Raw genomic sequence first — 25,778 nt, forward strand, 5'->3', positions numbered from 1 at the left:
TGAAGTACTTTTCATTGTTTATTTCCAACAGAGAGGACTATATTTGGGCCCATATGATTGTTATTTCTTCTTTGTCAACAAATATTAATGCTAACTGTGCAAATGTTATATCAAAGCCAAACATGGTGTGTGTGTGTGTGTGTGTGTGTGTGTGTGTGTGTGTGTGTGTGTGTGTGTGTGTGTGTGTGTGTGTGTCAGTGGAGGCTCCTCAGGGGAGGAAGGGGAGGTCCCTCCTCAGTGAATTTCATAAAAATAAAATTGTAAAACATTTTAAAATGTATCCTTTTTTGATAAAACATACTAAATATAATCACGTCACCAAATAATTGATTAAAACACACTATTTTGCAATGAAGGTCTGCAGTAGCCTCAACAGCACTCTGTATGGTAGCACCATGATGTAGCCGGAGGACAGCTAGCTTCTGTCCTCCTCTGGGTACATTGACATCAATATAAAACCTAGGAGGCTGATGGTTCTCACCTCCTTCCATAGACTTACACAGTCATTATGACAACTTCCGGAGGATGTCCTCCAACCTATCAGCGCTCTTGCAGCATGAACTGACATGTTGTCCACCCAATCAAAGTATTAGATAATTAATCTAGTACTGAAAGCATAAGCTACAGGTAGCTAGCACTGCAGTGCATAAAATGTGGTGAGTAGTTGACTCAAAGAGAGAGAAAGACAATAGTGGAACAGTTTTGAACAAATTAATTTATTCCAAAATGAAGGAGAAGCAAGAGAGAGGTAGAGAGAGATATTGTCATTTGTTTTCACTTTCTGTTTCACTTACTTAGCTAGCAAATGTAGCTAGCTAATTTAGCCTACTCAAACACCCTGTTTAAATAGAGGGATGCTATGTTAGCTAGCAGGCTATGACTATCCAACACAACACTGGAACTCTTCCAAGTCAAGGTAAACTTTTGGTTTTACTCATTAAATGTCACCGGGGCCTGCCGGTGTAAGAGCTAAACTGCTTACTGACTGTACACTGTAAAGTTACTGCATGATTGTAGCTGGCTTACTAACGCGTTAGTTCTATTAGCTATGTTGACTATGACCTTACTTTAGCTAATACGGTGACAACGATGTAGGTTGTGTGTAGTGGTTATGATATGGTTTGGAATGTTTTTTCGCCTGGTCACATACAGCTGATGTGTTGTGTACTGAAGTCCACAAGCGAAGGGAAAAGGTGAGAGGAAGAGAGCGCATAGATGCGAGAAGGAATACAACGTGGCTGGTATGAAAGTGAACTGTGTTTACACATGATCAGGGGTGTATTCATTCAGCCGATTTTGTTGAAAACGTTTCTTAATTAAGTATAGGGGGCAGTATTTTCGTTTTTGGCTAAAAAACGTACCCATTTGAAACGGGCTATTTCTCAGCCCCCGAAACTAGAATATACATATAATTGTCAGATTAGGATAGAAAACACTCTAAAGTTTCCAAAACTGTCAAAAGTTTGTCTGTGAGTTTAACAGAACTGATATTGCAGGCTAAAACCTGAGGAAAATCCAATCAGGAAGTGCCTCTGTTTTTGAAACCTCTCTGTTCTTATGCATCCCTATCACCCATTTAAAGGGATATCAACCAGATTAATGTGGCCTGGTGGAGGTCATTTTGCAGGGCTCTGGCAGTGCTCCTCCTTGCACAAAGGCGGAGGTAGCGGTCCTGCTGCTGGGTTGTTGCCCTCCTACGGCCTCCTCCACGTCTCCTGGTGTACTGGCCTGTCTCCTGGTAGCGCCTCCATGCTCTGGACACTACGCTGACAGACACAGCAAACCTTCTTGCCACAGCTCGCATTGATGTGCCATCCTGGATGAGCTGCACTACCTGAGCCACTTGTGTGGGTTGTAGTCTCCGTCTCATGCTACCACTAGAGTGAGAGCACCGCCAGCATTCAAAAGTGACCAAAACATCAGCCAGGAAGCATAGGAACTGAGAAGTGGTCTGTGGTCACCTCCTGCAGAATCACTCCTTTATTGGGGGTGTCTTGCTAATTGCCTATAATTTCCACCTTTTGTCTATTCCATTTGCACAACACCATGTGAAATGTATTGTCAATCAGTGTTGCTTCCTAAGTGGACAGTTTGATTTCACAGAAGTGTGATTGACTTGGAGTTACATTGTGTTGTTTAAGTGTTCCCTTTATTTTTTTGAGCAGTGTATTATCGAATAGATATTTGAAAAACAACCTGAGGATTGATTATAAAAAATGTTTGACATGTTTCTGTGGACATTATGGATATTATCTGGAATTTTTGTCTGCGTTGTCGTGACCGCTTTTTCCTGTGGATTTCTGAGCATAACGTGCCAAACGAACGGAGGTATTTGGATATAAAAATATCTTTATGGAATAAAAGGAACATTTGTTGTCTAACTGGGAGTCTCGTGAGTGAAAAAATCCGAAGATCATCAAAGGTAAACGATTAATTTGATTGCTTTTCTGATTTTCGTGACCAAGTTACCTGATGCTAAGTGTACTTAATGTTTTGTCGAGCGATCGATAAACTTACACAAAACGACAGGTGGATTAACAAAAGGCTAAGCTGTGTTTTGCAATATTGCACTTGTGATTTCATGAATATGAATATTTTCTAGTAATATTATTTGACTGTGGCGCTATGCTATTCAGCGTTGCTGATGACAATTATCCCGGAACCGGGATGGGTGGTTCAGAAAGGTTAAACGGAAGCGAACGGAACAAAACGGGGAAAACATACTTAAATGTGTCCAATAGAAACTCTCGTTCACAAATAAAATCCATTTTTATTTGTCACATACATGTGTTTAGCAGCTGTTATTGTGGGTGTAGCGAAATGCTTGTGTTTCTAGCTCCAACAGTGCAGTAATATCTAACAAGTAATATCTAACAATTTCACAACAACAATACACACAAATCTAAAGTAAAGGAATGGAATTGAGGATATATAAATATTTGGGTGAGCAGTGTCAGAGCGGCATAGACTAAGATACAGTAGAATAGGATAGAATACAGTATATATATATACAGTGGGGAGAACAAGTATGGATACACTGCCAATTTTGCAGGTTTTCCTATTTACAAAGCATGTAGAGGTCTGTAATTTTTATCATAGGTACACTTCAACTGTGAGAGACAGAATCTAAAACAAAAATCCAGAAAATCACATTGTATGATTTTTAAGTAATACATTTGCATTTTATTGCATGACATAAGTATTTGATCACCTACCAACCAGTAAGAATTCCGGCTCTCACAGACCTGTTAGTTTTTCTTTAAGAAGCCCTCCTGTTCTCCACTCATTACCTGTATTAACTGCACCTGTTTGAACTCGTTACCCGTTAGGAAGTCCAGGACCCAGTTGCACAGGGCGGGGTTCAGACCCAGGGCCTCGAGCTTAATGATGAGCTTGGAGGGTACTATGGTGTTGAATGCTGAGCTATAGTCAATGAACAGCATTCTTACATAGGTATTCCTCTTGTCCAGATGGGACAGGGTAGTGTGCAGTGCGATGGCGATTGCATCGTCTGTGGATCTATTGGGGCGGTAAATAAATTGAAGTGGGTCTAGGATGTCAGGTAATGTAGAGGTGATATGATACTTGACTAGTCTCTCAAAGCACTTCATGATGACAGAAGTGAGTGTTACGGGGCGATAGTCATTTAGTTCAGTTACCTTTGGGAGAGGGAGAGATTGAATATGTCCGTATTCAGCCATATTCCCATTCACCTCGCCATGGTTAAATGCGATGGTTCGCGCTTTCAGTTTTGCGCGAATGCTGCCATCTATCCATGGTTTCTGGTTAGGGTAAGTTTTAATAGTCACAGTGGGTACAACATCTCCTATACACTCCTGTCAACTCAGTCACCGTATCAGTGTATTCATCAATGTTATTCTCTTAGGAAACTCGGGAACATATCCTAGTCTGCGTGATCAAAACAATCTTGAAGCGTGGATTCCGATTGGTCAGACCAGCATTGAATAGTCCTTAGCACGGATACTTCCTGTTTGAGTTTCTGCCTATAGGAAGGAAGGAGCAAAATGGAGTCGTGATCAGATTTGCCAACGTGAGGGCAGGGGAGGGCCTTGTAGGCATCCCGGAAGTTGGAGTAACAGTGGTCGAGTGTTTTAGCAGTGCGAGTACCACAGTCAATGTATTGATAGAAATTTGGGAGAGTTTTTCTCAAATTTGCCTTGGTAAAATCCCCAGCTACAAAAAAATGCGGTCTCAGGATATGTGGTTTCCAGTTTGCATAAAGTCCAGTGAAGTTCTTTGAGGGCAGTCGTGGTATCGGCTTGAGGGGGAATATACATGGCTGTGGCTATAACCGAAGAGAATTCTCTTGGGAGGTAATACGGTCTGTATATTATTGTGAGGTATTCTAGGTCGGGTGAACAAAAGGACTTGAATTCCTGTATGTTATCACAATCACACCATGAGTAGTTAATCATAAAACATACTTCTTCTTTCCAGAGAGATATTTATTCCTGTCTGTGCGATGAACTGAGAACCCAACTGGCAGTACGGACTCAGATAGTATATCCCGAGAGAGCCATGTTTCCGTGAAACAGAGTATGTTACAATACCTGATGTCTCTCTGGAAGGAAATCTTCGCCCTGAGCTCATCAACTTTATTATCCAGAGACTGAACATTAGCGAGTAACATACTCGGAAGCGGTGGGTGGTGTGCGTGCCTCCTAAGTCGGACTATAAGTCCACTACCTCTCCTCCGCCAGCTGTGTTTTGGGTCAGCCTCTGGAATCAGTTCAATTACGAACAAAGGATCCGATTCGGGAAAGTCGTATTCGTGGTTGTAATGCTGGTGAGTTACTGTCGCTCTGATATCCAAAAGTTCTTCCCGGCTGTATGTAATTACCCCAAAAAAATCTGGCCAACAAAATTTGGAAATAACACATAAAAAAACAAAATACTGCAAAGTTTCCTAAGAGCAAGAAGCACAGCAGCCCTATCCATCGGCACCATTTTGATGTTATACTGTTGGAACTAATGATTACATCCTATATCAGCTAGATGCAGGCAAGAGTGTGTAAGGCGGCATTGAATGTGTCTCTGTCTGTGCAAGTGTCACTGTCTGTCACCTAAAAAGAAATGTTGACCTGTGCGCACATACGTTGTAAACTTTCATTCATAGGCTAGGTTGTAGCAACCACATGATGGTTAAAGGGAAAATTTGAGTATCATGTAGTAGCCTAAACCTATCAATGTTACATTGAGCTGGGTGAATGGAATATAAATGACAGTCATCCAATATGCTGTAATAGAAATAAGTCCATGCTCAAGAAAATAAAATGTGTCCTCCCTCCTCTTATACGGCACTGACTGCCACTGGACTTGTGTGGTGTGTGTGTATGTGTGTGTGTGTGTGTGTGTGTGTGTGTGTGTGTGTGTGTGTGTGTGTGTGTGTGTGTGTGTGTGTGTGTGTGTGTGTGTGTGTGTGTGTGTGTGTGTGTGTGTGTGTGTGTGTGTGTGTGTGTGTGTGCACTAGTAGGTGGAGGTAAATGTTTGTCCTGGCATCCTGCTGAAGGGGCCAAACTTAATGTACATCTGTACACCACGTGAGAACTCACAAGACAAAATTATAAGATTAAATGAGTGCAATGTAGAAGGGGTCACAGGAATGAGGAAGGATACAGTGACACTCATGCAATTTAAACATTCATTTTACATGTGTTTATAAAAGAGTGGAGACATTTTAATATTTAATCAAAAGGCAATATGGATGTCCTCTATAGCTGCACTCACTGGGGTTGGCAAACTGAATCAATCCTTATGCATCCATCTCTAATCTCCATGGGAAGCCATGTTTGGTGCCAGGGCCTCCTGTTTTCCCATCCTTTGCCAACACTCCCCAGTAGATACCATGTACATTATCCTCATCCACACCATCACTTACCTCGATGTCTTTACAGCCAGCAGGCAGGAGGTGCTTGTCCACTAATGTGGTTCAGTTATTTTCTCTCCTTTTCAACTCAACTCATCTTGCCCACACAGTAACTCTAGAAGTGAAGGTCCCTGCATATAAAATGAGTTTGGGTTAATGTTAGTCAGTTCATATTTTGTTATCTATTTACAGATCCTCAGATCATTTTGATAGCTTTTTGTGATAACTAGATTGGTTTATCTTATGATGTCCTACTTCATTTTGTTCAATCTTTATCTATATATCCCTCAGTCAGAAATAGACCAAGGCAATGTGCTTGCCATGCCATCCAATATCTTATAACTGCTAACAAGCCTATTTGCCAGTGACTGACGTTGATTTGATCCCTAAAGCCCTGAGCTTGGCACCGGATTGCTCCTAAGCCAAATTAAGCCTCTATCATACCCACCCCCACCTTCACCCCTCTCCTCCTCCTGCCATGTGAACCCTACATCTTTAATGACGATGTAGAGTTTTGCGCAGCTCCCGCAACACAAAAGCTGTGACATCTGTCTCAGTAAGTGCTGCACTCAAGATCGCCCCATTTGTTCTATCTCCTCTTCTTGAAAATAAATCTGAAATAAAAGAGGAGTTGTGGGAGGGGGCTGCTAAAAGAGGAAAGCGGGGAGAAGTTGAAACAAAGAACCTTTCTTTCAAAATGTGTTTTCTGGATAATTCCCCATACAGCATTCCTAATGTTCAAAAAAGGTGTTAGAGTCTATACTTCTCCCCTGGCTCTGGTTTTGGCTCTGTTGCCCACCTGCCCACTGCTGGTTCCAGGCCCCACTTGGATCTTGAAAGGACATTTTCCCCAGATTAATTTATACATTTGAAACTCAAACCCATTGAAAAATAGTTTTCAAACTCAAAGCGGCTTGCAAGAGCGTATGATGGTGGACTCATGAGAGATGTTGATATGATCATCATAATTTAGGTCTGGGGCAGAATTTAACTTCATAAGAAAACAAATAAGTCAGTTATTGAGCATAGCTCTATTTCATATGCACATGAGCTCTTAAAATAGTGTTACCTTTTCCAGCATGACTTCAACTGATAAGACTGATTGGATACAGTCCACATTCTGTATGGTACAACTTTTCAAAATGAAGGCAATTTTGACATAAACTTCATTATATGCTATGGATAAAAATTTGGCAACACAATAATATTTGTTTTAATTATAACACTGACTAAGCCTATAGCCTAAGAGTTTCAAATCAGAATTGGCAAGACTGTCTTTTGTCACAACACCTTCGATAATCTCTATGAACCTCTTGCTTATGATGATGGCAACAATAAAGGACAGGCGATGTTGTCGTCAGCTATGAGCAATCAAATGTGACGCAACGAGGGTCCTCCGCACTTTGCCACAAAAAATGGCAACCTCCATGCTGTGCAGGAGGACAGCAATATTTAGCTGGGCTATTCGAGGGGTTTCACCCTTAAAATCGTATAATCCTGCCAGCTCACACTGCGGGCTTCTACATCAGATAGCAAATTATAACCCTAAACCACTGAAATTAAATTTGAAAGATCCATACATACCAGATAGGGAAAGTGAGAAAACTCCGGAATGGCAGAAGACAGCGAAGTATGACCGCAAGCTATTCGGCCGGTATGGCTCTTCGTCGGGAATCGACCCTGCAAAGCTGTGGCCTAGCCATGCCCAGCTCGAGGAGATGATAGCAGAGGAGAGGGAATGGAACCCTCCGCTCCAGGTGATGCTGAAGAACGTAGAGGCGAAAACGAAGGAAGCCAATGCGAAACGTCTCGCGAGGTAAACATCCACGCTAACCAAGCTAATACTAGCTATCTTTTTAGGACCTGTCAAATGACATGTTTGTTTCTACGCAACGTGCCATACTAGATAACATTGAGAGAAATTGAGAATGGTAGTTACTGCATGACATTTGCCTATATGACTCAAGGCAACTAGTTACATGGGCATGACATCTCTCAATGACAGGCCTCTTGTATGGTATGTATGTATGTATGTATGTATGTATAACATAAATAAATATGCTCAACAGTCTGAGGCTTTGGTTCCAATTCATATTGTTCTTTGATAGTGTTGTGGAAGAACAGCATTTCCTTGACAGGTGGATAAAGCTCTATCTAACCATACCTTTTTATAGTAGCTTTTATGATGACATGATACTTGGCTAACACCCCCTCCTATCTTCTTTTGCAGAGAGAAACTGGTTGCAGCCAATATGGCCAAGATGCCTAAGATGGTGGCTGACTGGAGGAAGGAAAAACGGGAGGCGAAACAGAAGTTGAAAGATGAGAAGGCCCGTCGTGAAAGGCTGCTAGCTGAGGCCAGAGAACGCTTTGGCTACGCTATGGACCCCCGAAGCCCCAAGTTCCTGGAGATGGTCAGTGAAATCGAAAAGGAGGAGAAGAAGAAAAGGAAGCTGATGAAACGTAGACTAAAAGAAGAACAGAGCCACCTCCCTCCTGCTGCTTCCTCGGCTGCTTCCTCGTCATAAGGCACTGACTTTGTAAATATGACTATTTAGTCAACTTTTGTAAATGTATTGTTGTCAACTGTGTTTTGAGTTTGGCTGCTATAATAAATAAAACGCACTAGAACTAGGTTTAATGTCTCATCATACTTTACTGACACTCAGGAGTCTTTTTTTTTTTACTAAGTTATAGACTAGTAGCTAGTATAGGAAGAATGATTTTTCGTGTGATATAAACATGTTTATTATTAAAAAACAAGTACACACTATATTAAACATGCAAAATCCCACCACATTTAGCCATTTGGCAAACTTTTCTTATCCAGAGACACAGCAGGAAAAACAAAGTCACAATCTTGACTAACAGTCTGTCCTCACACATAAAGGGAAGCTGTATGTCACATTTGACCAGCTGTTCTCTGTGGATCGCTTCTAGATGCAGGGGTGGCGGGCCACATCGTTCTGTGTGTACCAGTTGTAGAAGTATGCTACATGGTTGGTCCCTGGAGGTAGAATGCCAGGAGTAGGGGTGGGGCTGTGCCTTGTTAACTGCTGCAAAAAGCTATACTCTGGGGTTCTGAGCAGAGGCCAGGGTTCCTTGCAGGTTGTTGCAGTGAAACTGCATGGTGCCACTCAGAGTTCACAAAGAGGATACAGTTTCTGATGGCTGAACCAGCCGTCCGGGCAGTTCACAGACGTGGTCTACGGTTGTGAGACCAGTTGGATGTACTGACAAATTCTCTAAAATGACATTGTAGGCAGCTTATGGTAGAGAAATTAACATTCAATTATCTGACAACAGCTATGGTGGACATTCCTGCAGTCAACATGCCAATTGCACTCTCCCTCAACTTGAGACATAGTGGCATTGCATTGTGGGACAAAACTGCACATTTTAGAGTGGCCTTTTATTGTCCCCAGCACAAGGTGCACCTGTGTAATGATCATGCTGTTTAATCAGATTCATGATATACCACACCTGTCAGATGGATGGATTATCTTGGCAAAGGAGAAAGGCTCACTAACAGGTATGTAAAAACAAAATGCACAAAAATAAGCTTTTTGTGCGTATGGAAAAGGTGTATGTTTGATTTTGGCGCATGAAACATGGAACCAACACTTTACATGATGCATTTATATTTTTGTTCAGTGTATGAGATATGATTAACATAAAACAGTCAGATCCAAAGACACAGGGATTGAAATTGGTTAAAGTTAGATTATGGTTACAGAGGGATGAGGCTAGGCATGGGGTTAACAAACCACCATCCGGAACCATATGAAATCGGCAGGCTGTATATAGTATACACCAGAAATTGAGTCTTGAGGATTGGTCTGAGACTACTTGAGACCAAGTAAATGCAGTCTCGGTCTGGTCATGGTCTCAAGACCCCGGGTCTGACACTCAATATGTTAAAAATACCTGAATATCATTGCAACCCTAAGGTGTTGGTTTCCCGGACACAGATGAAGCCTAGTCCTGGACTAAGCATGTTCAATAGAGAATCTCCATTAGAAAATAGCTTTTTAGTCCAGGACTAGGCTTAATCTGTGTCTGGGATACTGGCCCCAAGAGTTTAGCTGAACACCCTACAATTAGATGTATTATAGGTTTTGTGTATTTGTATGCCGACTTCACAAAATGAATTTCCATGTATATGGACAATAAAGTATAAGGATGTAGAACATTTATCCCCTGGCCTTACATAGTGCACACTGTTGTGCAGACCGTGTATGTAACCTTTATTTAACTAGGCAAGTCAGTTAAGAACAAATTCTTATTTACAATGAAGGCCTACCGCGGAACAGTGCCTTGTTCAGGGGCAGAACGACAGATTTTTAACTTGTCAGCTTGGGGATTCAATCCAGCAACCATTCAGTTACTGGCCCAATGCTCTAAGCCACTTGGCTACCTGCCGCCCCATGATTGACACTGGGTGTGATGTCATGATCCACTGATTAAGTTCATCAAGGAAGTAGCAGGTAAATTTATACACAGTATACAAAACATTAAGAACACCTTCCTAATATTTGAGTTACACCTCCTCCTTTAGCCCTCAGAACAGCCTCAATTTGTCAGGGCATGGACTCTACAAGGTGTCGAACATGTTCCACAGGGATCATGACCCATGTTAACTCCAATGTTTCCCACACTTGTGTCAATTTGTCTGGATGTCTTTTGGGTGGTGGACCATTCTTGATACACACAGGAAACTGTTAAATGTGAAAAATCCAGCAGCGTTGCAGTTCTTGACACAAACCGGTGCACCCAGTACCATACCCTGTTCAAAGGCACTTAAATATTTAGTCTTGTCCATTCACCCTCTGAATGGTACACATACACAATCTGTCTCAATTGTCAAGGTGGAAAAATCCTTTAACCCGTCTCCTCCCATTCATCAATAAGGGATCATAGCGCAGTCAGTCTGTCATGCAAAGAGCAGGTTTTCATAATGTTTTGTACACTCTGCGTAGGTACTAGTCATAAATCATTATCTGTAAAGTCACAAAATGTCACCTCTTAATCAAAGTTTGTTATTTATAGGGCAATCTGGACAAGGATGGGTTACACTCGACTGAGATATTGTTTTATAATATTTTACTGGAGCATAAGGGCTTGTAGCAAACTCAGTGCCTTTTTGCTTGACATCATGGGAAAATCAAAAGTAATCAGAAATTGTAGACCTCTACAGGTCTGCTTCATCCTTGGGAGCAATTTCCAAACGCACCACGTTCATCTGTACAAACAACAGTATGCAAGTAGAAACACCATGGGACCACGCAGCCGTCATACCGCTCAGGAAGGAGACTCATTCTGTCTCCTAGAGATGAACGTACTTTGGTGCGAAAAGGGCAAATCAATCCCAGAACAGCAAAGGACCTTGTGAAGATGCTAGAGGAAACAGGTACAAAGTATCTATATCCACAGTAAAACGAGTCCTATATCGACAGAACCTGAAAGGCCGCTCAGCAAGGAAGAAGCCACTGCTCCAAAACCGCCATAAAAAAAGCCATACTACGGTTTGCAAATGCACATGGGGACAAAGATCGTACTTTTTGGAGAAATGTCCTCTGGTCTGATGAAACAAAAATACAACTGTTTGGCCATAATCACCGTCGTTATGTTTGGAGGAAAAAGTGGGAGGCTTGCAAGCCGAAAAACACCATCCCAACCGTGAAGCACGGGGGTGGCAGCATTATGTTGTGGGGGTGCTTTGCTGCAGGAGGGACTGGTGCACTTCACAAAATAGATGGCATCATGAAGATGGAAAATTATGTGGATATATTGAAGCAACATCAAGACATCAGTCAGAAAGTTAAAGCTTGGTCACAAATGGTCTTCCAAATGGACAATGACCCCAAGCATACTTTCAAAGTTGTGGCAAAATGGCTTAAGGACAACAAAGTCAAGATATTGGAGTGGCCATCACAAAGCCCTGACCTCAATCCTATAGAAAATTTGTGGGCAGAACTGAAAAGGCATGTGTGAGCAAGGAGGCCTACAAACCTGACTCAGTTACACCAACTCTGTCAGGAGGAATGGGCCAAAATCCACCCAATTTATTGTGGGAAGCTTGTGGAAGGCTATCCAAAACATTTGACCCAAGTTAAACAATTTAAAGGCAATGCTACCAAATACTAATTGAGTGCATGTAAACTTCTAACCCTCTGGGAATGTGATGAAAGAAATAAAAGCTGTAATAAATCATTCTCCTATTATTCTGACATTTCACATTCTTAAAATAAAGTGGTGATCCTAACTGACCTAAGACAGGGAATTTTTACTAGGATTAAATGTCAGGAATTGTGTAAAACTGAGTTTAAATGTATTTGGCTAAGGTGTATGTAAACTTCCGACTTCAACTGCAGCATGACCTATTGATTATTAAGGTTCTTCTACATCCACTATACATAAATGTTAATACATTTGTTAAAATAACTCGGATCAAAGCAATGTCATACGTTATGTAGTCGTATGTTTGTCTTATTCAGTTATCACTAAAGGGGTGCTTTGTCAAAATGCTTACAGTAATACTCAATCACTTTTGGAGAAGTTAAAAGCAAAACTCTACCTCACATATCAGAACATACAAACATTACTTACATTGTTAATAAGTTCATTTCAACATGTTTTTCCCCACAAAAAATGTGGATATAATGTATTCAAATTGTTTTGAGCAACTGCCTCCCATCTACTGTTATGGGTAACCAGTACAGTGATATAAGTACCACACATTCAAACACTGAAGATAGAAGCCGAACCTAACCACAGATGTAGGATCAGGGTGTTCATCACCCAGTAGGTGGATATAATGCCTGACCTAGAACCAGCAGGTAGAGGCAACTTCTACCAACTCCCATTCAAAACTCAAGTGTTTTAAATCAGGGAGAGACCACCATCCATGAAGGACAGAGACTTTCACCACAAAGCAAGTAACATTTGGAGGCAGTGATCAAAGTGTCTGAGGATAAAAAAAGAGAGCAAGTCTTCCTGGAACATCTACACATGGCAGGGGAAGCAAGTCCAGTGCTTGGTGAGCACAATGACACCTGTTATACTACAGTGGTGTGATTTCATCTTGGTCACTAGTGTCAGCCTTGAGTTTGGAGAGAGCAGCATGGATCCTGAACTGTGTGCGTGACTCCAAGGAGTACTCCTTGTAGTTAGTTCTGAGGGAACAGAACAAAGTGGATAGGAATCATGAGTAAGACTTAGTAACATTGTGTATGTGTACACCCAAAGCTCCAAAAGTATTGGGACAGTGACATGTTTTGGCTCAGTACTCCAGCACTTTGTACTTTAACCCGTATCATTTCAAATCCAGACTGTCAGCTGACAGTTTGCACTTTAACCTCATCGTCATTGTAAAATTTAAAATCCAAAGTGCTGAGTACAGAGCCAAAACAAAAAGGCACTGTCCCAATACTTTGAGCTCACTATCTTGCAGAAGTCACCAATCCTGGTCCTGTAGAGCAAAATAGTGTGCAGGATTTTGTTCCAGTCTAGCCTCAATACAACCAATTCAAATACAATTTTATTTGTCACATGCGCCAAATACAACTGGTGTAGGTAGACCTTACCGTCAAATGCTTACAAGCACTTAACCAACAATGAAGTTGACTCTTATTTTTGTTAAGAAAATATTTACAAAATAAATGAAAAAAATAAGAGCAACAATAAAATAACATGGCTATATACAGGGGGTACCGGTACCAAGTCAATGTGCGGGATACAGGTTAGTTGAGGTGATATGTACATGTAGGTAGGGCTAAAGTGACTATGCATAGATAAACAGCGAGTAGCAAATAGTCAATGCAAATAGTCTGGGTGGCAATTTTATTAGCTGTTCAGCAGTCTTATGGCTTGGGGGGGTAGAAGCTGTTCAGAAGTCTTTTGGACCTAGACTTGGCGCTCCGGTACCACTTGCCGTGCAGTAGCAGAGAGAACAGTTTATGACTAGGGTGGCTGGATTATTTGGCAATTTTTAGGGCCTTCTTCTGAAACCGCCTAGTATAGAGGTCCTGGATGGCAGGAAGCTTGGCCCCAGTGATGTATTGGGCCGAACGCACTACCCTCTAGTCTAGTGCCTTGCGGTTCGGAAGCAGAGCAGTTGCCATACCAGGCGGTGATGCAACCAGTCAGGATGCTCTCGATGGTGCAGCTGAAGAACTTTGAAGATCTGAATACCCATGCCAAATCTTTTCAGTCTCCTGAGGGGGAATAAGCATTGTCGTGCCCTCTCGCCACGACTGTCTTGGTGTGTTTGGACCATGATAGTTTGTTGGATGTGGACACCAAGGCACTTGAAGCTCAACCTGCTCCACTGCAGCCCCGTCGATGAGAATGGGGGCGTGCTTGGCCCTTCTTTTCCTGTAGTCCACGATCATCTCCTTTGTCTTGATCACGTTGAGAGGTTTTCCTGGCACCACACTTCAAGGTCTCTGACCTCCTTCCTATAGGCTGTCTCATCGTTGTCGGTGATCAGGCCTACCACCGTTGTGTGCAAACTTAATGGTGTTGGAGTCGTGCTTGGCCATGCAGTCGTGGGTGAACAGGAGTACAGGAGGGGACTGAGCATGCACCCCTGAGGGGCCCCCCGTGTTGAGGATCAGCATGGCAGATGTGTTGTTGCCTACCCTTACGACCTGAGGGAGGCCCGTCATGAAGTCCAGGATCCAGTTGCAGAGGGTGGTGTTTAGTCCCAGGGTCCTTAGCTTAGTGATGAGCTTTGAGGGCACTATGGTGTTGAACACTGAGCTGTAGTCAATGAACAGCATTGTCAAGTAGGTGTTCCTTTTGTCTAATCTCTATTGCACTCTATTGAGTGCAATAGAGATTGCGTCATCTGTGGGTCTGTTGGGGCGGTATGCAAATTGGAGTCAGCCTAGGGTTTCTGGGATGATGGTGTTGATGTGAGCCATGACCAGCCTTTCAAAGCTCTTCATGGCTACAGACGTGAGTGCTACGTGATTCAATCTTAGTCCTCTATTTACGCTTTGCCTGTTTGATGGTTCGTCTGAGGGCATAGCGGGATTTCTTATAAGCGTCCGGGTTAGAGTCCCGCTCCTTAAAAGCGGGAGCTAACGACTAGCTCAGTGCGGATGTTGCCTGTAATCCATGGCTTCTGGTTGCGGTATGTACGTACGGTCACTGTGGGGACGACTTTGATGCACTTATTGATGAAGCCAATGACTGATGTGGTGTACTCAAATCCATCGGAAGAAACCCAAAACATATTCCAGTCTGTGCTAGCAAAACAGTCCTGTAGCTTGGCATCTGTGTCATCTGACCACTTCTGTAAGTCACTGGTACTTCCTGCTTTAGTTTTTGCTTGTAAGCAGGAATCAGGAGGATACAATTATGGTTAGATTTGCCAAATGGAGGGCGGGGGAGAGCTTGTACAAGTCTCTGTGTGTGGAGTAAAGATGGCCTAGAGTTCCTCCCCTCCCTCGTGGCACATGTAACATGCTGGTAGAAATTAGGTAAAACGGATTTAAGTTTCCCTCCATTAAAGTCCCCGGCCACTAGAAGCACTGCCTCTGGATGAGCATTTTCTTGTTTGCTTATGGCTTTATACAACTCGTTGAGTGAGACCTTAGTACCAGCATCGTTTTGTGGTGGTAAATAGACAGCTCCGAAAAATATAGATGAAAACTCTTGGTAAATAGTGTGGTCTACAGCCTATCATGAGATACTCTACCTCAGGCGAGCAAAACGTAGAGACTTCCTTTATTTGATTTGTGCACCAGCTGTTATTGACAAATAGACAGACTGGCACCCCTTGTCTTACCGGAGGGAGCTGTTCAGTCTTGCCGGTGCACGGAAAAACCAGCCAACTGTATATTATCCATGTCGTCGTTCAGCCACGACTCAGTGAAACATAAGATATTACAGTTTTTTTTATACCCCTTTGGTAGGATAGTCTTGAACGGAGCTCCTCCAGTTTATTCTCCAATGATTGCACATTGGCCAATAGGACGGATGGTAGAGGCGTCCCCTGTATCTGCAATACTCGTTAAATATATATTTTTTTGTACAGTTCGAGGTGAGTAATCGCTGTTCTGATATCCAGAAGCTCTTTTTGGGTCATAAGAGACGTGGGAAAAACATTATGTACAAAATAAGTTACAAATAATTGGTTAGGAGCCCGTAAAAACAGCAGCCATCTCCTCCGGTGCCATTCTTTTCAACTAACCAATCAACAGAATCTTCATTAGTTTAATAAGGTGTTTTAATGTCAAGATGGAATTTAAGCCTGCTACATCCTACTACAGCTTGCAGGCTGTATTGGAACAACCAGTAAGAGATGACTCACTTGGCTTTCACCAGTAGTTTGATGGCCTCCTCCTTGCGGCCCGTGTCTATGTAGACCACACTGAGCTCCAGCAGAGTGTTGGGCACCAGGTAATGGTCAAACTTGATCTTCTTCTCACTGGAGGTTAGAGAACAGATGGCCATATCATTAACCTCTTAGTCGTTTACACTGAACATGTTCATATATCACTGACTGTTCTAAAAACACATTTCTAGACATTATTCAGAGTGCATTTCACTGCTATGAGGTCCTACCCTCCTTCATAACACTGCATTGTTCAACTTGCTATGATACAACATTGGTGTGGTTAAATCAAACAAAGAACACATTGTTTGATTAAATACCATGAAAATATTTCCTTTTAGCATGGATGAGCCTGTTAAAAAAAGTGACACTCTGGACCTAAGGAAGAATAGCTGCTGTTTTGGCAACGGCTAATAGGGATCCGAATAAACCAATAAACAAATTTTATAACCTCTCAGCAAACATGTTACGCATGCGTCGGCATGTATTTACCATTTTGTTATACAACACACAGACTCCAGGTGTGTATAAATGAAAGATACATGGACTAAAAGACTCCCAACGTCACCTGTTGTACACCTTGTTGAAGCACTCCTCTGCAGCCTGAATGTGTCCCTGGTTCTTCAGACACAGCCCCTTCAGTAGGTGGATCACACAGCGGTCATCCACTGAATACTCATTCGCTTCCAAAACAAAACACAGATTATAAAACCAAGCATTCAAAATTATTCAACACAGGCTCAAGCAGAATGTGTGTACAATCTGTCTTTATCCATTCTCTTTTGGTGATATTATAAGAGTGGTTATTGCTTCATGACCAGCTTAGGCAAGCAGGCTGGTTAGCCCCAGACAGGTTGCAATACCGGGAGATTCCAGCAGGGTGCGCTCTGCCTCCACCAGTGTCTGCAGCATGCCCTCGGTCAGCTCTGGCCGCTTGCTGATCATGGAGAAGCCGTTCCACATGTACATCATCTCCTACAACACAGTGTAGCAAGAGATAATACTGTCAGAACCACAAATACAAGTGACCCTTACCATTTTAGCAACAGATTTGTGCATGTCTTTATGCAGCTTTGCGTATGTGTGTTTGTGGGGTCTCACCAGCACAGGTACTGGGAGCCTCACTGGGCAGCTAGCTTTGTAACGTCTAGCCTTGCGAATGGCAAACTTCTCTGTGGGTGGAGACTTCCCTGCTATCTTTTGCTTGAAGGTGGACACCTGTCTAAGAGAGCGGGCAAAGACAGAAAAATAGAAGGGGCCAGGAAAGAGGGGTGGTCACAATGAAATGGGACTGGGGAATTTCAAGTTATGTTTTTGTTGTGATGAGCATGTGTTTACCTGAAAAGCTCCACCTCATCTTCTCCAAAAGGCCTAGCCTCCCCCGGAGCAAGCATGCTCAGGTAAGCAGCCTTCATGTACACATACATGGCCTGAAGGAAAGAAAAGCCTTATTCAGTCAGGACCCAGCCATACAGTAAGTACAGTCGTGGCCAAAAATTGAGAATGGCATCAATATTACATTTTCACAAAGTCTGCTGCCTCAGTTTGTATGATGGCAATTTGCATATACTCCAGAATGTTATGAAGAGTGATTAGATGAATAGCAATTAATTGCAAAGTCCCTCTTTCCCATGCAAATTAACTGAATCCCCAAAAAACATTTCCACTGCATTTCAGCCCTGCCACAAAAGGACCAGCTGACATGTCAGTGATTCTCTCGTTAACACAGGTGTGAGTTGACGAGGACAAGGCTGGAGATCACCCTCATGCTGATTGAGTTCGAATAACAGACTGGAAGCTTCAAAAGGAGGGTGGTGCTTGGAATCATTGTTCTTCCTCTGTCAATCATGGTTAACTGCAAGGAAACACGTGCCGTCATCATTGCTTTGCACAAAAAGGGCTTCACAGGCAAGGATATTGCTGCCAGTAAGATTGCACCTAAATCAACCATTTATCGGATCATCAAGAACTTCAAGGAGAGCGGTGAAGATGGCTTCAGGGCGCCCAAGAAAGTCCAGCAAGCACCAGGGCCGTCTCCTAAAGTTGATTCAGCTGCAGGATCGGTGCACCACCAGTACAGAGCTTGCTCAGGAATGGCAGCAGGCAGGTGTGAGTGCATCTGCACGCACACAGTGAGGCAAAGACTGAGGATGGCCTGGTGTCAAGAAGGGCAGCAAAGAAGCCACTTCTCTCCAGGAAAAATATCAGGGACAGACTGATATTCTGCAAAAGGCACAGGGATTGGACTGCTGAGGACTGGGGTAAAGTCATTTTCTCTGATGAATCCCCTTTCCGATTGTTTGGGGCATCCGGAAAAAAGCTTGTCCGGAGAAGACAAGGTGAGCACTACCATCAGTCCTGTGTCATGCCAACAGTAAAGCATCCTGAGACCATTCATGTTTGGGGTTGCTTCTCAGCCAAGGGAGTGGGCTCACTCACAATTTTGCCTAAGAACACAGCCATGAATAAAGAATGGTACCAACACATCCTCCGAGAGCAACTTCTCCCAACCATCCAGGAACAGTTTGGTGACGAACAATGCCCTTTCCAGCATGATGGAGCACCTTGCCACAAGGCAAAAGTGATAACTAAGTGGCTCAGGAAACAAAACATCAATATTTTGGGTCCATGGCCAGGAAACTCCCCAGACCTTAATCCCATTGAGAACTTGTAGTCAATCCTCAAGAGGCAGGTGGACAAACAAAAACCCACAAATTCTGACTAACTCCCAGCATTGATTATGCAAGAATGGGCTGTCATCAGTCAGGATGTGGCCCAGAAGTTAATTAACAGCATGCCAGGGCAGATTGCAGGGGTCTTGAAAAAGAAGGGTCAACACTGCAAATATTGACTCTTTGCATCAACTTCATGTAATTGTCAATAAAAGCCTTTGACACCTATGAAATGCTTGTAATTATACTTCAGTATTCCATAGTAACACCTGACAAAAATATCTAAAGACACTGAAGCAGCAAACTTTGTGGAAAATAATATTTGTAATTCTCAAAACTTTTGGCCACGACTGTAAAGTTTAATAATGTCAAGTCTGTTGGGATAGAAATACTGCATTGGCTTTAAAAGCCATACATTTAGCGGGTAGGTCAAATTGACTGAATTCAATTAAGAGTGTCTGCTCAAGTGGTTTTGTCATCTTAAATTGGTTCCTAGGCTGTACTCAACACTACAGCACACTCTCTTGCCTTGGACCAGCGGCTCTCATTGCTCAGTAGATCAGCGTAAAAGTAGGCCATCCGCCACACGCACTTGTAGGTGAAGCACCACATCAGCTCCCAGTAGCACATGTGGTGAAACTGCTTCCACTGCTGCTGAGCTTTGCAGCCATCCTCAAACAGCACCACCGCCTGGTGACATATCATCATTACAGTACACCCCACCAGCAAACCACATGCCCACACTGATCTCATTCTAGGCCTATCAATACAAACACCACTGCTAAATATGACTGGAAAAACAGACAGATAGCATAACATAGACATGTAGTTTGAGGCTCACCTCATCAATGTTCCCCTTGATTGCCTCAGCCCTGCCTGCAAAGAAGAGAAATATGGCCCCCTGAAGGGAAGTGGAGAGAAATGTAAACATTCTCTGATAACACCATATATAATACTTTGGCGGTGGCTAGCACTTGTAAAATTACATACTTACACAATGGTAGCTCAAGCATAAGCACCTCCTCTGACTAAATGACCTCTCTCTTAGTCAGTGCATTACTTACCCACATTACAAAACTATTACTTTAGAATGTGTTTGCCCAGAAGTCACATTGTGTTCCATACAGAGTTGAGTTTGCTTTGGGCTGGGTGAGAGCCTGGGGAGGAGGAGTGTCACTCACCTGTGGGTAGCGGAGCCGGAAAGGCTTCAGCAGCTTCTCAGCATCAGCCACGTCCCCCTCACCGGTCCCTGTAGAGTGATAAAGAACTCAATAAGATGTATGGACAAAACCAGAAACTCAAACAGTCTACCCTCTCGTTCTTTATCTCTCACTCTTTCACACATGCGTGTATGTGATATATAATTGTGTCATTTCCGAACAGCCAAGTCAGTTGTGATCTCCATTCACTTCCTGGTTGTGAAGAGTAGAGTACCGAGTATGAAGGTGAGGAAGGTATAGTAACAGAGCAACAGCAAGGCACACAGCATGGAACGCAGGTTGTTTGTAGTGGCACCATCATTCAGCTGGGACAGACCATACTCCTGCACACAATAACATACAATATATACTGAGAGGGGGGAGACAGAGACAACCTGTAAAGCAGGGCTGCCCAACGCTGTTCCTTTAGAGCTACTGCCATGTAGAGCATCTAGCAAACAGGATTATAATAATGACCTGCTTGTTAAGGTGAATCATGTTAATTAACTACAGCAGGCTAGCTCTCCAGAAACAGGGTTGGGCAGCCCTGCTGTAAACCAATCACTTTCTAGACACAAGTTAGAATGAGCAACTATACCTTGTCTCCAGAGAAGCCAGCAAACTCTAAAACTTTGAGTAACCGAGGTGGAAACATGGAAAGAGTCTGGAAGACAGTACAGAATCCTGTGATACAGCGTAACGTCTGACTGACACATGTGCTAAAACACACAATTATCTAACAAATTGACCATTAAATGGAATACGGGGATGCTTGTGGGACATACCAAGTTGAATGCTCCGATCCCAAAAGACACCCCTCCCTCTAAGTGAATGTGGTTGGGTCCAAGGAGAGAGCTGTTAGACTGTAGGAAGGTGTGCAGCTCCCTGTGTCATAAAAGGCAATTATGTCATTCATAGTCTAACATGATTATATTATAGGCTGTAATAATGCCTGGTTATTACACAATAAAAACACATCTAAATGACTGATAACGATAGACACTTACCAGAAAAAATTGCCATTATTGTTAACATCTGAGCACAGTCTTATTGTAATAGCAGTGCATAATTTGGTAAATAGAACTATTGATTCCACATGTTGATTCACAATCCCACTGTGTGAGCCTGTTTAATGTGAGAACCATTCCTGCCCTTTCTCCTGCAAACTTACTTGTAAATCAGATAACTGTTGCGTACTTTGATTCCTCCTTTGATAAAACTCACCATGTTCTCATCCTTGAGGAAGAGGGAAAATAAAACATTTTAACAAAAGGTGTCAACTGGTGAGACAGTAATGTACTGTATTCACAAATGAATGAGAGGACAGGGCAAACCTGTTGGATCGCTCTTTAAAAACTATGCACACAGACGCAAAACACCAAGAAGCAGGATGGCAAACTACAACAATGTGTTTCATCGACCGATATCTAATCAGTTGGACACAGTTATCATACATACAGGTAACTGTCAAAATAAAGGAAACATCAGCATAAAGTGTCTTAATAGGGCCACCAGAACAGCTTCAATGCTCCTTGGCATAGATTCCACAAGTGTCTGGAACTCTATTGGAGGGATGAAACACCATTCTTCCACGAGAAATCACATAATTTGGTGTTTTGTTGATGGTGGTGGAAAACGCTGTCTCAAGCGCCGCTCCAGAATCTCCAATAAGTGTTACATTGGGTTGAGATCTGATGACCGAGAGACAGACATACACATGCACCCACTTTGAAGCCCTTATGCTCCCTTGAGACCCCTCTTTCAAAGTAACTGATCTCTTCTTCTAATGGGCAACTAGGCCTTTTTATACATTATCCTAAGCATGATGGGATGTTAATTGTTTAACTTACTCAGAAAACCACACCTATGTGGAAGCACCGGCTTTCAATATACATTGTATCCCTCATTTAATCAAGCGTTTCCTTTATTTTGGCATTTACCTGTGCATTAATGCTAAACTAAAAACATCAGCAGTGTCATTAACCAGGATCAGTAAGATTTAGAGTTGAGGACAGGAGGACCTGTCTTACCTGTAGGAAGGTGAGAGCAGCCCTTTGGAGCAAGCATTCAGCATAACACGCATCAGCATGGAGAGCTTGGAGCTGCTCTGCAAACCCACACACACACAGTCAGTGGCTATTTGAAATCTGCCATAATAATAGTCTGAGATGCCCAATTATAAAAGCGCTCTTACCTTCAGTTAGACGCTCTCCGGGTGATTTACTGATATTACTAGGGGACTTTCGTCGAAACCTAAGAAGAAATGAGACCAACTATGAGCGTAAGACTAAAACAATTACATCTCATTGAGCAATGCATGTTTCTCATGTTAATCACATGGGCATTAATGTGGAACATTATAATAACACATGACAGCCTTTCGGCCACCTCCAGCAATCTCATGTGTCCTTGCTTGCTGTAGGCCAGGGGTGTCATTCATTCCATGGAGGGCTTAGTGTCTGTAGGTTTTTGCTTTCAATTAAGCCCTAGACAACCAGGTGTGGGGAGTTCCTTACTAATTAGGGACCTTAATTCATCAATTAAGTACAAGGCTACAAGGTGAAAACCCGCAGCCACTCAGCTTAGTGGAATGAGTTTGACACCTGTGCTGTAGGCCCCTCAAACTCACCTCTGGACTTCGAAGCCAATTCCAGTGCTTGTTTTTATTGTTCCCATCTAAAATCAGGGACTGATTTATACCTGGCAATTAATTCTCAGGTAGAACAGAAAATCAGCAGGCTCCTGACCTCGTAGGGTAAGAGTTGAATACCCCTGCTGTAGGCCATCAATAGAGCTGCTCTGGCCATGCAAACACAGGCAAATTCCAGCCGGGGCGTTAAGAGACCTTGTTGCCATGTAAATGCTCTCATTTGCCTGCAGGTTATGGCTGATGGACAGGACACTAATAGCTCTAGTAGTATATTAGGCCTCACTGTTAGATGCCAGACCAACTGTTAGAATATTCCAGGATTTCCCTCTATTTATATTTTCTGGATGTTGCTTGGGTCTATAATATGAACTAATGTGTTAAAGAGGACATGAAACAGATGAGTGTCCATATATAGTAGCATCCTCACCTCTGGCAGACCTCCTGGGCACTCTTCATGGTGTTGCCTGCATTGACGATGTCATCCTGCTGGAAGGTCATCATAGCCTGCATCTCCAGAACAGTGGCGTAGATCAGAGCATGGTACATGCTCTCTTTCACCCTTCAACGCAACACACAACATCATCATCATACACACCTCACTGACAATCAGAAAACAGCAAGTATTTATTGTCCAGCGAACATTTTAATTTCCTTTCGGGAAAAAATGTCCCTTCCAATATAGAGACTGGCTTTACCTATTGATAATGAGGAAAGACAGAGTAGCCAACAACAGACACGTAATTATTTTCCTATTTCACTCCAGCAGTATGGTGTTTATTTTCCAGGGCCTCTGTTCTGCCCGTTGAGCCCTGGGCGTCAGCTTCAGTAAACACTCCATATCCTGGAGAAGTAGCAGGAAGTGCAGGAAGCCTTGGGTAGCAGGAAGTGTGACACTTCGCTGTACTACACCACAATACCACTGTACAACATCACACCTCAACGGTGATGATGTTGCACTAAGTTACACACCACTCAATGACAAAAGGCTAAAGGCTGCACAAATATACCTCAATACACCCTGTACATGCTAATTGACCAATGGAGAGTTTGAAGCCCACTTTAGTCCAGAGAGAGTGGCACTGTTACCGTGGCCGCAGTTTGTCCAGGCTCTCACTGAAGTGGTTGTTGAGGAAGAGGTCCAGGGCCTCCATACACTCCTCAAGGCACACCTGCAGGGTCATCTGTGAGGAGCTGCGCACACACTACAATGGTTACATGACAGTAAGTATCAGCTTTAGTATCATCTTTCTTCCTGAGAGAAAGAAAATAGGTAATGGAAGGGCTCTAAAGCCCATAGGTAAGTTGCCTGCAACCATGTCAATACACATGCATCCACCTGTTCACAGCAGTCTTCACACACTGCTCAGTGTCTCTTACCTTCATTACTGCATTGTTGGGTTTAGAGCTTGCAAGAAATGCATTTCCTTGTACTTGTGCACATAACATTAAAACCTGGCACGGATGGATCTGAAGCTCTCTGATGTACAGTAAAAAGAAAATTTAAGAATACCCTTTTGGCCAAGCTAGTCCTGTCAAAATTCTCAAATGTATGCATTTATTTAGATTAAGAACTCTTAGAAATAAGCTGCAAGATGATCTAAGGAATCCTGCCTTCTTGTACGACTTCAAGATGTGGATACAGTGGATTTCCCCCTCCACAAAGAGCTCGTCAACATAAAACATACGTTGTGAGTAATATGTGTTAACATGAAATAAACAAGCACTAAACTGAAACTACACTTCACAGGAATAAGTTAGAACGGAGGAGAGAGTCATTCTAAAATAAATAAGATATCTTCAGCTATTAATGCATTGGTTGGTCTTTTGTTGAATTATTTAAATACTCATGAATCAGATGTACTCAATCCAAAATACATTTCTCAAATAAACCCTCACAAAATATTATTGTTAAACTACCATCTTGACCCTGTCCATCTCAATGTCAACACAACACCAATGTAAAGAGGAAAATAACCTTTTAAATATCTTAAATAACTTCTGAATAAAGTCATGTAACAAAGTTACTTGATCAGTAAGAACTTGTACTGACAAAATATAAAACAAATCTGCGTATTTACATTAATTAAATTGATGTTGAATAACTAACTATATAAACCGAACAACCAAGATATATATATAAAAAAAAAGTTCAGTGCAGTAGGCCAAGCTGTCCCGACGTTGAAACTTACTTCGCCGCCGCAGGTGCATTTTTCCCATTGGACATTTTTTATTCCGGGCACTCTGCCCAAAACACCTGTCGAAAAGTAGCCTACTCAGAAGGGTTTGAGGAAAAACATTAACTAGCAAATTGTCTTAATAACAAGCTGGGTGGAGGGTTGATTGATTCCGCTTTAAGAACAGAAGTTGCATTGAGCTGTGGAATCTTGTTGGGATTGTAATTTGAGAAGAGTTGCAGAGAAACGTCAAGTGCTCGAAAACGGTGTGGGAATAGAAACGAGGATTAGAACGACTCCTCCTTCAACATCCGCAGGCTAAATGGGTCATGTCTAGAAGGGATATTGCTTTTGTCAAATTGACCAATTTTAGCTAACCCTAAACATTTTCGTAACGTTAACCTAATTATCCTAACCTGCTACATGAATTATCCTAACCTGCTGCGTAAATTCTCCTAAAACTGCTACGAAAATGTTTTGACAAAAACCGTATCCCTTCCAGACAAAACCGTCTCAATGCCACGAACACTTTGCAAACCTGCCATAATCTTTAAAGCACATACACAATGGCTGCTATAGTCATTGGTCTATAATATGGCCATGGCCCATTTTATGCATATCTTGGCAAAATAACAGGATAAGAAACTGCAGTTTTCTAACTGCCTACATTTTATATTAAGTCATTAATTCGGGATTATATTATTTGTGTGTTTGACTCAGAAAATAAAGGAAAATGTCACACGCCAAGCCTCTCTTATATGTGACCCTTTACATATTAACAATGTTCTGTAAACTGTATAACTCACTGGAGATGGAAAACCCTAAAAGTAAACACCAGTTCAAATGAATTC

At 42.4% G+C, this 25,778-nt stretch overlaps 2 protein-coding genes across 2 annotated transcripts; one reads left to right on the top strand and one right to left on the bottom strand.

The window, feature by feature from the left end:
* The first annotated feature begins 7,289 nt into the window (after positions 1-7,289).
* On the top strand, positions 7,290-8,523 carry LOC120045530 (growth arrest and DNA damage-inducible proteins-interacting protein 1-like). The gene is made up of 2 exons (XM_038990432.1): positions 7,290-7,703; positions 8,118-8,523. The coding sequence occupies exons 1-2, from the start codon at positions 7,303-7,305 to the stop codon at positions 8,413-8,415; spliced, it is 699 nt and encodes a 232-aa protein (XP_038846360.1). The 5' UTR covers positions 7,290-7,302; the 3' UTR covers positions 8,416-8,523.
* Positions 8,524-12,850: 4,327 nt separating this feature from the next.
* Positions 12,851-24,977, bottom strand: LOC120045531 (tetratricopeptide repeat protein 39A-like). Its single transcript, XM_038990434.1, has 18 exons — positions 24,943-24,977; positions 23,840-23,944; positions 23,181-23,312; positions 22,298-22,356; positions 22,134-22,210; positions 21,275-21,339; positions 20,889-20,988; positions 20,702-20,767; positions 20,339-20,447; positions 20,086-20,153; positions 19,746-19,805; positions 19,433-19,594; positions 17,571-17,662; positions 17,334-17,454; positions 17,096-17,207; positions 16,801-16,915; positions 16,209-16,325; positions 12,851-13,062 (listed from the first exon to the last, which is right to left on the bottom strand). The coding sequence occupies exons 1-18, from the start codon at positions 24,975-24,977 to the stop codon at positions 12,951-12,953; spliced, it is 1,707 nt and encodes a 568-aa protein (XP_038846362.1). The 3' UTR covers positions 12,851-12,950.
* Positions 24,978-25,778: the final 801 nt, after the last annotated feature.

This window comes from Salvelinus namaycush, chromosome 4 (genome assembly GCF_016432855.1).
Source record: "Salvelinus namaycush isolate Seneca chromosome 4, SaNama_1.0, whole genome shotgun sequence".
Taxonomy (NCBI): domain Eukaryota; kingdom Metazoa; phylum Chordata; class Actinopteri; order Salmoniformes; family Salmonidae; genus Salvelinus; species Salvelinus namaycush.

What these genes read in the sequence shown, in the direction of transcription:
- LOC120045530 (XM_038990432.1), top strand. Translation starts at nt 7,303, where the DNA reads ATGGCAACCTCCATGCTGTGCAGGAGGACAGCAATATTTAGCTGGGCT. An exon ending in AATGCGAAACGTCTCGCGAG is followed by an intron (nt 7,704 to 8,117) that starts GTAAACATCCAC and finishes CTTCTTTTGCAG; the next exon opens with AGAGAAACTGGTTGCAGCCA.
- LOC120045531 (XM_038990434.1), bottom strand. Translation starts at nt 24,977, where the DNA reads ATGTCCAATGGGAAAAATGCACCTGCGGCGGCGAA. An exon ending in CTGCTCTCACCTTCCTACAG is followed by an intron (nt 21,340 to 22,133) that starts GTAAGACAGGTC and finishes CTCTTCCTCAAG; the next exon opens with GATGAGAACATGGTGAGTTT. An exon ending in GGATCGGAGCATTCAACTTG is followed by an intron (nt 20,768 to 20,888) that starts GTATGTCCCACA and finishes ACTGTCTTCCAG; the next exon opens with ACTCTTTCCATGTTTCCACC.